This window comes from Simochromis diagramma, unplaced genomic scaffold (genome assembly GCF_900408965.1).
Source record: "Simochromis diagramma unplaced genomic scaffold, fSimDia1.1 OVJJ01000603.1, whole genome shotgun sequence".
Lineage (NCBI taxonomy): Eukaryota > Metazoa > Chordata > Actinopteri > Cichliformes > Cichlidae > Simochromis > Simochromis diagramma.
In genome coordinates, this window is record NW_024387414.1 from 23026717 (window position 1) to 23039832 (window position 13116).

At 40.7% G+C, this 13116-nt stretch overlaps 1 protein-coding gene across 2 annotated transcripts in view; it reads right to left on the reverse strand.

Annotated features, from left to right (window-relative positions):
* gpc5a (glypican 5a) overlaps positions 1-11408 on the reverse strand; it is a 154254-nt gene extending 142846 nt beyond the window's left edge. The window contains exons 1-3 of one of the 2 annotated variants that reach the window (XM_040011818.1): positions 11016-11408; positions 6577-9609; positions 2455-2616 (exon numbers count right to left, since the gene is read on the reverse strand). In XM_040011818.1, coding sequence (XP_039867752.1) covers positions 2455-2616; positions 6577-6727 — 313 coding nt within the window. In that variant the 5' untranslated portion in view covers positions 6728-9609; positions 11016-11408. Of the gene's footprint in view, positions 1-2454; positions 2633-6576; positions 9610-11015 lie in introns of those variants that run through there. The other variant, XM_040011819.1, reaches the window with a different exon arrangement.
* Between the last annotated feature and the right edge of the window lie 1708 nt (positions 11409-13116).

Genomic DNA, 13116 nt, shown 5'->3' on the forward strand with positions numbered 1-13116 from the left:
GTGGAAAATATGTTGAATTTTGTTAATAATTTGATAACTCAGTCTGAATCTGTGAGTACATGTCAACAGGAAATGTAATCGCCTGACTTGCTTTTAGTATTTATGCACCTATAACACCTTATAAATGCACCTTATCATTTTAATTTAATTGACTGGTACTTATATAGCAATTTTCTACTCACTCTCAGTCTATTTATGTCTAAGCACTTTTATCTAAAATTCGTGCGTACACACTCACACTCAGATGGATGCATCAGGGCCACTTGGGCTTCAGTATCTTGCCCAAGGATGCTTCAACATATGGAAGGAGGAGCCGGGAATTAGTTGTTAGAGGACCCGCTCTACCTCCCCCTCCACCAATTTCACAAGAATATCTAATATGTAATATCTATATCTGCAAAAGTTGGATTTGCCTAGCAACCACCTAACACATCTAATACACCGTTGTTGTCGTTGTTTCCTTTTCTCTGTTATTAAGTATACCTGCCAATCACCCAAAAAATACTGCAGCATGGACATGTACTAATGTTTGAAATGGGCACATCATTAATAGAAAGAAAGAAATCACTCTCCTTAAAGCTGTCACAAAGAGCGAAGTTAGCAATTTGTTCCAGACTATAAGCATATTTTTTTCTCCTCTAGAGTTTGACTTGCTGGTATTGACTCGGTTTTACATCCTGCCTCAAGTGGCCACTCAAGGAACTGCAGTTTTTGGCGGGAAATAAACAGATTTGTCAGATGTCAGAGATTCAGAAACGTTCATTTTAAATGACGTTTACTAAGAAGAAACGTTAATGGGAACTATTTCTTTTCATTTAATTTTATCAGCTTTAGTTTTCAAAGCTATATATGATAATCAGAATATTAAGAATGAAAGAAACAGCTTCATCTGTTGGCAGCCCTGATTTAGTCTGAAATATAAAAACAAATAAAGAACCCAAACAGCTCATCAGCTTTGCATAATGGTGTAATATGTGAAATATTCAGTAACAATGCAGCTGTGACTCTAATATTCTGAACGTCTGTTGCCACTTGTATTATTCAGCCTGGATGCTGGAAGCAGTCGCCGCTGTTTGTTGACTGATGTTGACAGGGATCTCTGTTTAGTTTGGCACAAGCTCACTCTGGCTGCCTTTCCACAGACCAAACTATGAGAGTGCTGCTTATTTTCAAGCAGCTACTGGTTACCACAGCTGACCCCGGAGTCCAGAGGCTTTAAGGAGACCTCTGGAAGAATACACAGATTGACATTTAAGCAGGAGTCTAAATGCAATTTTTGTTTTGTCATAAAAAGAGCAATAGCTTGATCCTGCTAAATATGTCTGTGTGATTCATGTCTAATGTGATCCCTCTGTGCCACAGGGCTCCGATGTCCTTTATTACACTGAAGATGGACACAATGGTTCATTTTTAGTTTGATCCCAGGTTCCTGCAGCTAAAACTCCTCACTAGATTGCCAAATGTACAACACATTTATGAGACTGTTATTAAAAACTCCATAACTGAGTGAAACTTTAACATTTTAGTGCCACGGGGAGTATAAAGCAGCTGCTACAATCCTTACACTTTCCCAGTGTCAGCAGTTTTAACTGTTTCAGATGTGTCATCCTTCATAAACTTCTGAAGAAAGGCTACAGTGTGTGCTTTCTTTCAACTTTTCAGCCTTGAAAAAGACACAAGAAACATCTGATGACAAAAACAGGGCAATGCCCCTGAAAACCGCAACTGAAACACTGTGATCATGCAAGTCACTCCTATAAATCTCTGGAGCGTCGGGGGAGGATAACAGCACGCCTTTTTTTTTTTTTTTAACTGAGAGACATCATTAAACTGAAGTGGCTTAATTGTATGTCTGAAATTGTACATTTAAGTCATAAGCTCTAAATTTGTTGCACACCCATTCAGCCATTGTATGTCGGCTATCAGCCGGAGTGAAGGGAGAAAAAGGAGAGCGTGCAGAGCGAGGCAAGTTGCTACCTGCAAGTCATTGTTGAGTGAAAGGATGGAGAGGAATGAAAAACAACACAGCGATGGAAGGATACATCAGTTCCTTTAAGATGCATTTATGATGAGACAACTACCAAGGCCAGCACTCCAAATTCGAGATTATGCAACAGTTTTGATTTATTCCCAGGCACACACACCTGACAGATATTCACCCCTACACACGGCCTCTCTAGGCTCTAACAGAAACAGCCGGCATATCTAATCTGAAGATCGCATGGTAGCTGTAAGGAGGACAGAAACTCTCTGTCTGCTCTGATGTGGAGTCTTACTGCACGCAAACTGACTCACCCCCTGTTTTGACAGCACCCTCACAAACCTTAACTCCTTTAAGTATACTTCAGCTTGAAAACATGAGAAAACATCTACGCACATGTTATAACGATAAACATTTGAACTCAGCGCGTGCTTACGAGCACGACGACTGAACACAAAGAAAGAAGTACCCACCTTGAAAAGCGGCCACGTTGCGCGCTATGAGAAACTTCAGGCTGGAGCTGGACGTCTGGAGAAGGTTCTGGATGTCTCTCCGGGCTGCCACCTGGTACCTCTCCTCCATCTTTTTGGTGCAGCATGTGGAGTTCTTGGAAACACACACCTGAAGGTCTGAACCTAAGATTCATCAACACTACATGTTAGTGAAGCTTGAAGCTTTACGGATTAAAACATGATAAAGCTAAAACGCACAGAGGGGAAGTTGAAATCTTTTGCCATCTTGCTTTCAGATTTAAGGGATTTGACAGCCCACGCTACTATTAACACATGGTCACAGACGTAAGACATAAATTACAGGAATTGCAGCCATTTTTTATTTCCAGAGGCTCAACTTTAATTAGACAAACAAGCACGATTTTAAATATAAGGACTGTTTTTAGTACTTGATGAAAATCCTTTGCGGTCACTGTCTGCCTAAAGTCTAGAACTCGTGGACATGTAAGGCCTTTACTGCAGCCACCTTCAGTTGCTGCTTGTTTGTGAGTCTTTCTACCTTCAAATTTGTGTTCATTAACTCAAAAGCATGTTGCATCAGGTTCAGATCAGGTGACTGACTTGCCAATTTAAGAATATCCCATTTATCCTTCCCTTTTCTTTAGCTTGAGAAACTCCTAGGCTGTTTTTGCTGTTTGCTTTGGTCATTGTCCATTTGTACTGCAAAGTGCTGTTTGATCGGTTTCGCAGCATTTATCTGAATCTGAGCTGAGAGTAAAGCCCTGTACACTTCACAATTCATCTTGCTGCTTCTATCAGCACTCACATCATCAATATCACTAGTGGCTGTTCCACTGACAGCCGTACACGCCTATGCCATAACACTGCCTCCATGATGTTTGACAGATAATGTGTTATGTTTTAGATCGTGAGCCGTTCCTCTCCTTCTCCATACTCTTCTCTTTGAGTTCATCTTGGTTTCATTTGTGGCCTCTTTGAGTTGTTTTCTGGCAAATTCTAATCTTGCCTTCCTGCTCTTGAGAGTAACCCGTGGTTTTCACCGTGTTGTAAACCCTCTCTATTTACATTCATGAAGGAGTGTCTTGATTGTAGACCTCGACAATGATACGCCTACCTCCTCGGGAGTGTCCTTGACTTTGCTAGAGGTTGTGATTTTGATGTCTTCTGTGGTCTTTTGGGCCTTTTGGTGCTTCTGAGCTGATCAATGTACCAGATTGCTGATTTGGCCTATCCTAAAGTTTTTTCTCTGTCTCTTTCTGATAGGGTTATTTTGTTTTGATGGCTTCTTTCACTGTCAACAGCATCACTCTGGGCCACATATTTTAAATTGCAGCAAAAAGCTACAAAATAAAAATTCCACACTTTAGATACTAAACTTTAAATGGTGTATCTGCTTCATTTGTCATGCAGTAACAAGGGAACAGGCCCCAAACAGCCACAAAAAGGCTTGCCGGTCATCTGTCTAATTACTATAGTGCCTCTGAAAATGGGGGACTATACAAAAAATATCTCATAATTTCGCAAAAAGTTAAATCTTTTTTGCAAAACCCCTTGAATTTAAACTGTAAATCTGCATTTTATTCACATATTAATTGTTTGATTTAAAATCCCCTGCAGTGATGCTCAGAGGCAAATCCACAAAAATTGTGTCTTTGTCCAACAAATTATGGACCCGTCAATGGAACTTTAATTCTATACCAAAACATTTCATCTTATGGCCTTCATCTTGGTCCCTGAAGAAGATGTTGCTGGACTTCTGACTTGGAGTTTTTTTTATTAATTGACTTCTCCTTCATGCAGCTTAAGTTGGGTTAAAGTTGTGCCAGAAACCTATGCTTAGGCTGGACAGTGACCTCAGATGTGGCTGATGATGATGTTAAATTTTGCAGATATCTGGTCTGAAAACCAAAGTATTGGATGAATACATCGATGAAATGTGCTAAGCCAACAAATCATGTGGTGAAGAACCAAACTGCGGGGCAGTTCAATAGCTCTTGAGGTCCATTTCAGCAAATCTCATGCATGTCAAGCTGATGGAGGTGCAATAAGATGTCAGTTTTAGTAATCTTTTGGGAACCATAAAAACCAAACATTTCAGTACAATACTTTAATGTGCACTAAAGCAATGGATGAAACTAGACCACAATAGAGACACATCAACAGGATGGATAAAAATGCATGTGCGCATGATAAACATTTGAAAACCTACTGATCAAAACTCTGATAAAGAAACAGCCTACATATGTGAAGCATCAACAGCTTATCCTGAGAATTATTTCAAAGCCAGCGGACATTCGTCAAACATTGGTTAAGAAGACATTACAACAAGGCTTTTCTAGCAGTGCACAGGTTGATAAATGCTTTGCTGAAGCAAGAAACCCAAAACAACGAGATCCGGAGGTAAGATCTGCGTCAAAACGTTATCGTCTCACTCAACTGATGTCTTGAATATGCCACTGCTGCAAAACACAAGCAGTCTCCCCACATAAGGGACAATCAAAACATCCTCATAGAGCCCTAAAACTCTGCAACAGCCTCCCCGACATGCCTAGGCAGAGTGTGCTGAGCTGTTGCCAGAGACACTATCAGTGCGCCGCGAGCTTCAAGAGTGAGGGGAGGAGAGCAGAGCAGGCGATGGCACACGTGGAGGAATTCAAAGTCTTCCTGATAAGACGACATGAAAGTGCCCCAGGTCCTGCTTTTTTAACCTAAATGCTTTCCGGAACTATTTCCACTTCCATCACTGCAGTCAACAGCATTTTTAGCCAGAGTGATGGACCTCTGACTTGCTGCGTTTTGACCCGAACTGGCACTTCTTATCAGGCAGGCACTGTCAAACATGGAAACAGCTCTGTATCTTAGATTCCTGGAATTTCTAGGGGCTATTTTTCCACAAACCTCACTTCAATTATAGAAAAAGAAAAAAAAAACTTTACCTCTCACTATCTCTCATTACACTCCCCGATGTATGTCAGGACAATAATCTGAATCCATCAAGGGAACGATTTACATCTTCCCACTGTCATGATGCACTTTAAGCCCTGAGGTTGTTAGAAAAGTGTGAGTTTTAAAGAGTGGCAAATGTTTTCACAGGGTTAGGAGCCACTGAATTAAGAGTTTATAATGCTTAAAGTTAAGTTTGCAGCAAACCCTAAATCCACACAGCCACACAGGCTGGTTTGAGGGGCAGGAGTGATGATGGTAACATAAGGGTTATTTAGAGGTTTATGAGGCATTTGAGGGTTTTTCAGTCATTTGAATCATTTTTCCTCACTGCAGCAGGGAGATGGGGTGACGAAGTTTATAGGAAGCAGTTTGTGGCAGGATGGCAGTCAACACCATTAAGATTTACTTTTCCAGGAAGAGGCCAGAGAAGACCAGGAGCAGGAGGCGGCAGCCATCCAGTCAATGACAGCCTACATGAAATACCCACACCCATAATTCCCCCCCTCTTGAGCCGAATTACCATGGGTGGCGTTCAGAAAGTTAAGTGAGTCCTAGTTTGCCTAACTTTACTCACAATAATTCCTGTTTATCTCTCCAAGGCACTTATCTGCTGTAAACACCCGAAAGAAAGCTTTTCATCATGGCCCACTAGTAATCTCAGCAGCTTCAGCTACTGGTTTAGTGTAGCTGAAGCTGCCTGATTTATGCTTCATTTGCACTGGTATGTCTGCTTTTTAAAAATAAATAATAATAATAATAATAATAATAATATTTAGAGGCATTTCCAAATTTATTTATGCTGTGTAACACTTTCAACACGTAGAAATATGACACTAACAGATGAATGAGTGGATTTCGTCTGAATCTTATATATCTTGATCTAAAGGTCACAAAGCCACATGTGAGTCCTCTTCTGTAATGACAATAACCGCACACACACACACACACACACGAAAATGTGTTTAAAATGCACGTTTTGTCACAGCAAAGACGGAAAATGACAGGTTAAAGCAGCTACACAGCAGTTAATGATTTCTGTACGCGGGTCTTCATTTCCTTCCAATCAGTGTTTCTTGTGCTGATTGGGTGACGTGAAGATGTAAATGAGGACATAGTCATTTGCATTACTGTCTATGTTTTGTGAGATTTCATCTGGAAGGAAACCTCTCAACATACCTGGTCTTGGATTTGAAGGCAGTAAGTGACTTGGTCCGATTTGTCTGAGTTGGAAAACTTTGCGCACTTCGTCGCATTTGTTTGCGCTGCCGAGTCCTGATGCACAGCAACATGCCAGGAGGAAAACACAGCGGACCCACAGCGCATCCATTTGTATAAAATCCTGGGTGAATGATCACAAGAAATTTAAAAAATAATGTAAAAAATAAATAAATAAATACTTAAAAAAGTATTTTTGGAAGTTGATATTTCTCTTAAAGCTAGAGTGCGTCGGTTATCAGGTGAGTCCACATCTCAGGGTTGAGCGTCGGCACGTGTCGGGTTTGTGTTTCCGTCGGGGAAACGCTGCGGATTACCCTTTAAATCCACACGCAGAGACAAAGTTACAGCCGTGTGACTTGACGCTTTCAAAGAGGCATGTTGGCCAAGTTGGCTGGACCGAGAGCAGAGGCGGTACCAAAATGTTACCTGCACCCAGCGGTTGAATCCGCGTCACAAGCGCTACCAGGCAGCGCCATCTAGTGGGCAGAGCTCAGCATTGACCCGTCTTTAAAGCCTTCTCCTCTCCAAAACTTGGAAGGATGTCAAACTAATTTTAATATTTTAGGATTAAAATTAGATGAACTATAGATTTTCAGATTTTTTATTTATTACGCCCTCAATTAAGTCAGAATGGCTCCTATTCTGTAGGACATGAGCTTCTTTACAATCGCCAGGCTCGATAAACTAAAAAAGTACGAAGTTGTGGTTTTAATGACGCGTACGCGTGTGGTTTAATTGTGAAAAGATAAATATTTAAAAGCCCGTTTGTGTGCTGAGATTAATGTAAACTGGTGTGCCTGTCCCCCATTCACTTACTTCATTCACAATTTTGCATGATGTTTAGGATTTGTTTAAACTTCATGAGATTATAATCTATGGCGTCTAACTTTAAGCCCAGGTATGCAGTGTTTCAAAAAGAAAAAAAAAAAAAAAAAAAGCAGTTGATCGCCATGGTACCTTGTGCTGCAGAGCTAACTCTAGTAAGATTATGTTTAAAGTATGAAATTCCCACCAGTTGCCTAAAAAAATGGCCCTCAGTGCGCTCATGTCTTTGCGTTTCTGCATTACTGAACGTCAGTAATAAAGCCTGATTCTTAGACCTGAGACTAAAATGTGCTTGTAAACGTTTATATCAGAGCAGTCCTATTCAGGCTTTATATTCAAGCCTTTCACCCCCTTAAACACCAACAGGGCTGCAAACACAACATGTATGGTAATCCACCAGATTCTCCAGTTTCTGAGTGACAGACACTCTTTACCTACAGTCAGCATTTATCTTGCAGGCTTTCGTTTGTGAGTTCAAATAGGTTGAACTGTTTTTCCCCCCAGAGTAGACCTTTTTCCAAACTGAGTAAAGCACACACACACAGTTGCTTCCCCCCCCATAATACTTTGCACTGTGTAATCAGTGTCCACTTATCCATGTTTGTGATTGGTCAGAAGTCACCAATGTCCCCTCTTTCATATGAACTCGCTCAGACGCAGATTGAGAAACCCCATGTTGATTTATCTAGTGAATGGCCACCTTCATGTGACTGCACTATAAATGCAGGTCTTTAGTTTTGTGTGCACAGGGAGAGCCTTAATATGTAAAATTAAAACATGTCTGTTTTCAACTACAGAGAGCACAGCCACTTGTAACAAAGGTTTCTGGCTTGCAGGTGACTTTTTGATCACATGCAACAGCAACACGAGTAATGCCAAAAGGTAGTCCAGAGACTAGTCAAAGACTACGATAAGGTTTTGAAAGCCACCAAGTGACAAAATGTGACACGTCACGATTTAAAGCTCCAAAATAGTTACAAGTCTAGCCAAAATCCATCAACTTTGCAGTGTTTAAACCTTTAACTGCCAACTCAGAGATTAGCACAGAGTCAGAGGAATGTGCAATAGAAATTTAATCTTTCAAGAAGTGTTACAATAACCACGTGAAAATTTTAAAGCTAACACTGTTAACAAATGGATGAAAAACCAACATATCCAGTTAAGATTCAGGTCCGTTCCATTTCCTCGTTTCCACACAGGCCGGGACAAGTGCAATACCTGGAGGAACACAGCATTGCTACCGATCCCCACCTACACAGAAAGGGATGTCTTAGAGTCTCCGATCACATGCAATAAAACCTAAAGAACCTCTGATGAAGTCTGCCAGTCCCACTTAGCAGAATATAGCTCATCAACGCAGTCAGTTTTGCATGGATTTGCACAGCAAACACCGTTAAAGCTGAATGCAAACCAGCAAAACTGACCACACGACGATCGACAGAAATCCACCTTCGGCCATTCCACAGAAAGATGCAGTTAGAAGTACTTCAAGTGCTTACATTGCAGTAGATTGTGCAAAACACTACCTGCACTATAAGCACTTTAGTACTGCTGAAACTGAGTTCATTGGACTATTACTGGCAGACACTCCCATTTGGTGTTTTGTTTTTTGTTTTTTTTAAACTGTCCATAGTTGAATTTAATCAGGCTGATGTGACACCAAAATTTTAAACAAAAGCAAATCTAAACAGGTGGAGAGCAAGCAGGCCACCATCAGTTTTGCATAGATTTGCACAACTCATATATTCTTGTAGTGCAACTATGCAAAACTAGCAGAGAACTGCGAGATATTTGAGCCCAATTAGAAGTTCAAAAAAAAAATTGTCTGGTGGCGCTTATCACAGCCCCTTATGCCAGAAGGAGCACTTAGGGCAGTAGGTGCTAGTCTATTTCACTATCTGCACTAGATGCACCTTAGCACAAAGACAGTACTTCAAAGGAAAAAAAACAAAAAAGGACATGAAACATCAGAAGACTGTGTACATCAGTGTCAGGGTATTGCTGTAAGTGCCTCCACTGCAGTAGGTATTCCATAGTACTACCTGCACTGTAAGCACTTTGGCAATACACAGACCATTACAGCATCACATGGAAGGCCAGCCATGCTGCTCCACGAGGCAACTTTGATTAGGGGGAGTCCTGCACCTCCGGGGAAGGTCGGTTAATCTGAAAACATAAGAAAGCGCATTAGGGGAAATCAACGCATTGCAACAAGTTCCACGTGTAAGTGACTTTTACTTAATTAACGACAATTCGGTCTTCCAGACATCGAAATAGCGCATCAGCGGCCCTGTTTAACAGTAATTGCACGAGATTTTTGTTGTGGCACGAGGAGCTGGGACTTATTAGAGCAGCACGAGGTCAGCGAAAACATGAATGAGCAGCACAACCTGCGGCCCGCGTTCGCTGCGACACGGGAGCGCCTGCGCATCGAGCACTGTTGTTCACCCCTCCCCCACCTTCTTTAACATGGCGCCTCGAAGTGCGCCAATCTTAGCATAAACGACTCGAAAAACAAGCACGCAAAAGGCAAATGTCGTAGCACACATTAGAAGAGGTAGCAGTGTGTTGCTTTTTTCCACGTGGAGAAAGCCACGGCTCGCGATTTCGGACGTCCTAGAAAACAAGGCTATCGTCCGTGTTAGGAGCCGAGGCTAGCAGCAGGCAGCAGCCGTTTGAGCAGGTAGCTTAGCTGCTGCGAGCTGGTGTTAGCTTCCCAAAAACATGGGGGGGCAAAACCACGCTACGTTGTTATAACTGCCCCCACACCAAGGGCTACCGTAACGGTGCAGGTGCATTCGTGGGGGTTTCCAGGAAAACTAGTTTGCTTTTAATTGGCTTGTTTTTCTCCTAAAGTCAGTTTCGAAAGCTAATAAAACTGAAATTGAGTTTAAGGACGCTGGTTAGCCATTAGCTAACAACAAATGAGCACACGCTCAAGTAAAAGAAATTGCACCTATGGCACATCTGCCCCTCTGAATTCCGCAATTTTACCCCCACATCTTTCTCAATAAACCCGCCCTGATAGTGTTATGTTTGGAGCTTAACCCTTACACAACTCTTACATTAGTGCGGCTAGGCTAGGCTAGCCAAGCTAAAACGCGCGGCCTAGAACTGCCCCATGTGCTGCTGCTTTGTTCTGGGGGGCACTTTAACTCACACACCACTGCACTCGAGAGCGAGCAGCCAATTGTCCAGATTTAAAAACTAACTTTTCACACGTTGAATCGGTGTGTCGATATAAACTCATCGTTTATTTAGGAGACCTGGTATTTTTCCCCAACTAGTTGCTAAAACGCAGCGGGGAGAGCTCCGTACAGCTTTTCAAATCTCCCTCATTCCCTCAATGGTGGAGCCGAGGATGCCATGCGCCTCACGTTACACTGTTTTCATGGCCAATATTTTCATTTACGCGTTAATGTTTGGATCTCGCCGCCAGCACGATAACAAAAGACGCGTAAAAATAAGCGTAATGCGCACAGCTTAGAGTTTCATTCACCAAAATCGAGATTTAAAAAATAACCCTAAATCCGACTTCCTTGCCGATAAACATGCGCTCGGTAGACACTCACCAGCCGAAATCCACCATCTTCGCTCACTTGCTTGGGCTGCCGTGTAGTCTCTCACCGACAAAAGAGACGAATAAATACACAACTATCCCGCAAACTTTTCAAACGGCGGACACAACGAGACGTGAAGTGAAATCCGAGCCGATTGCGGGTCAATTTATAGCCCAGTTACACTGCTTAAAAATGATAGCGAGCTTAGGAAAGTGGCGCGAAGACGACCCGTTGGTAACCATGTGGGTGAATGAAGGGCGTCTCCCACTGAACGTAAATATCTAGCTACAACCCCCAACTCCCCTATTAGCATACATAAACTACGGTACTTCCGACCCATATCTCCAACCAAACAGCCTCCACCTCTCCAGAGGAAGAAGAGGGAAACAGTCGGCGATCACAGCGGCTTTCAGCACCTATTTATTGAAAATTAAATGCACGCATAGCGGAAAAACAGCTTCTCTGTGGACGTTCGAGTTTCACATTTATAACTAAAACACCTATAATCTTCCACCCTGGACTCATTTGAGCAAAGATAACGGAGCTGGATAGCAAAAGTAATTAGTGCTGATTGAATTTAGTCACGTGCAAAAAACAGCAGAAAAACAAAACTAATTAACCTGTTGCTGATTCACAACTCATTAAGATTAGCCTGCAGGTTATTATTTTTAACATACACCTACTTTCAGCCACATGTGTAACAAAAAAATATTCTATCACTACCACTAATACATACATTTTTTTTTTTTACTATTTTCCGAAGAAAATCTAAAATATGTTTACGAAGCGTACAGATTTGCTGATAATTAATTAACTTGGCAAGTTATAATTCTTTATATATTTTCGGTAATTTGGCCAGTATCCAATGTAAACTAACAACAACAAACAACAAACAAAAATATATAAACAAAGTCATCATAAAAGCTAAAAGTTATTTTTCACTCCAACAATAAGAAGAAATATTTATTTATTGCTTGTTTTTTGTGTAAGTAATTTATTTATGTAGTTAAAAATGTTTAAATAAAAGAACATAAAACATTATTGAAATAATCAGAAAAGGCTTGTACATTTATTTAAGTTGGGTTTGAAAAGGAAAAAAATTGTTTTTATGTGTTGGAAATTGTAAACAGTTTTTAACAAGTAAAATAAGCTTTTGATGCAGTTATTAGTTAATCAGACTGCAAGTTAGACATAAGATGAAAGCTGTGTGAAGTTTGCATATCTAACTAAGACAGTGTGGCTGTTTGACAGCTGACTCTGTGACTGTCACAGCAGGAGATGCACAGGTGTAAAGCAGGAATGAAGTTAAGCACTTTTGCATTTGAATGGAGCACAGCCTTTGTTAGTGTTATCAGCAGCACCTGTGCTTCTCTAGAATAAATATCTGCTGTGGAAAAAACAAAAAGACCCACTGATGTTTGTGTTCCTTTTCTATTCTATTATAGTTCAAAGAAAAATTTTAGCTACTTTAAAAAAAAAATGAAGTTGCAAAGATTCATAAAATTTTATTGCTCATAGAGAGCTCAGAATATGTTGCACCCAGGCCTCGCTTTCTTCTCAGATTTCAAAGATAATTAAGAGACTTTACAGCCAAAGGCACCAAACCACATCAGGAAAGTCTGGTGCTACATAAAAAAATAAATACAGAAATAAAAAATAATAATGATTCATGGCCTTTACTCGGCATGTTTTCTGCAGGCAGTTTAAAGCTTTCTAAGGACTTTAACAGCTGTTTCGTTTAAATTTGTGAATTTATAGAATTGCTCAAACGCTTTCTGTATAGCCTGTGCACCAGAGAAATTTATGTGAAGTGGATGAGCTTCCAAAACCTGATGTTTTGTCATTTTAATTGATTAAATTTGTACATGCATGAAACTAAATCTTAAATATAATTGTACCTTTTATTTGATGGTGGTAATTTTCTTTTGACTCGAGAGGAATGTGTTTATTTTCAGCTGAAACTCTAAAGCTACTACTGCAGAAAAAGCTGTTTTTTAACTCCACATAAGCTATTTTTAATTTTTAAAAAATATATAAAACAAAGTGCAAACTATCTTGTCACCTTTCAAATTTCAATAATTTATTAGCAGTCCCAGAGGTAAGCTAATCCATC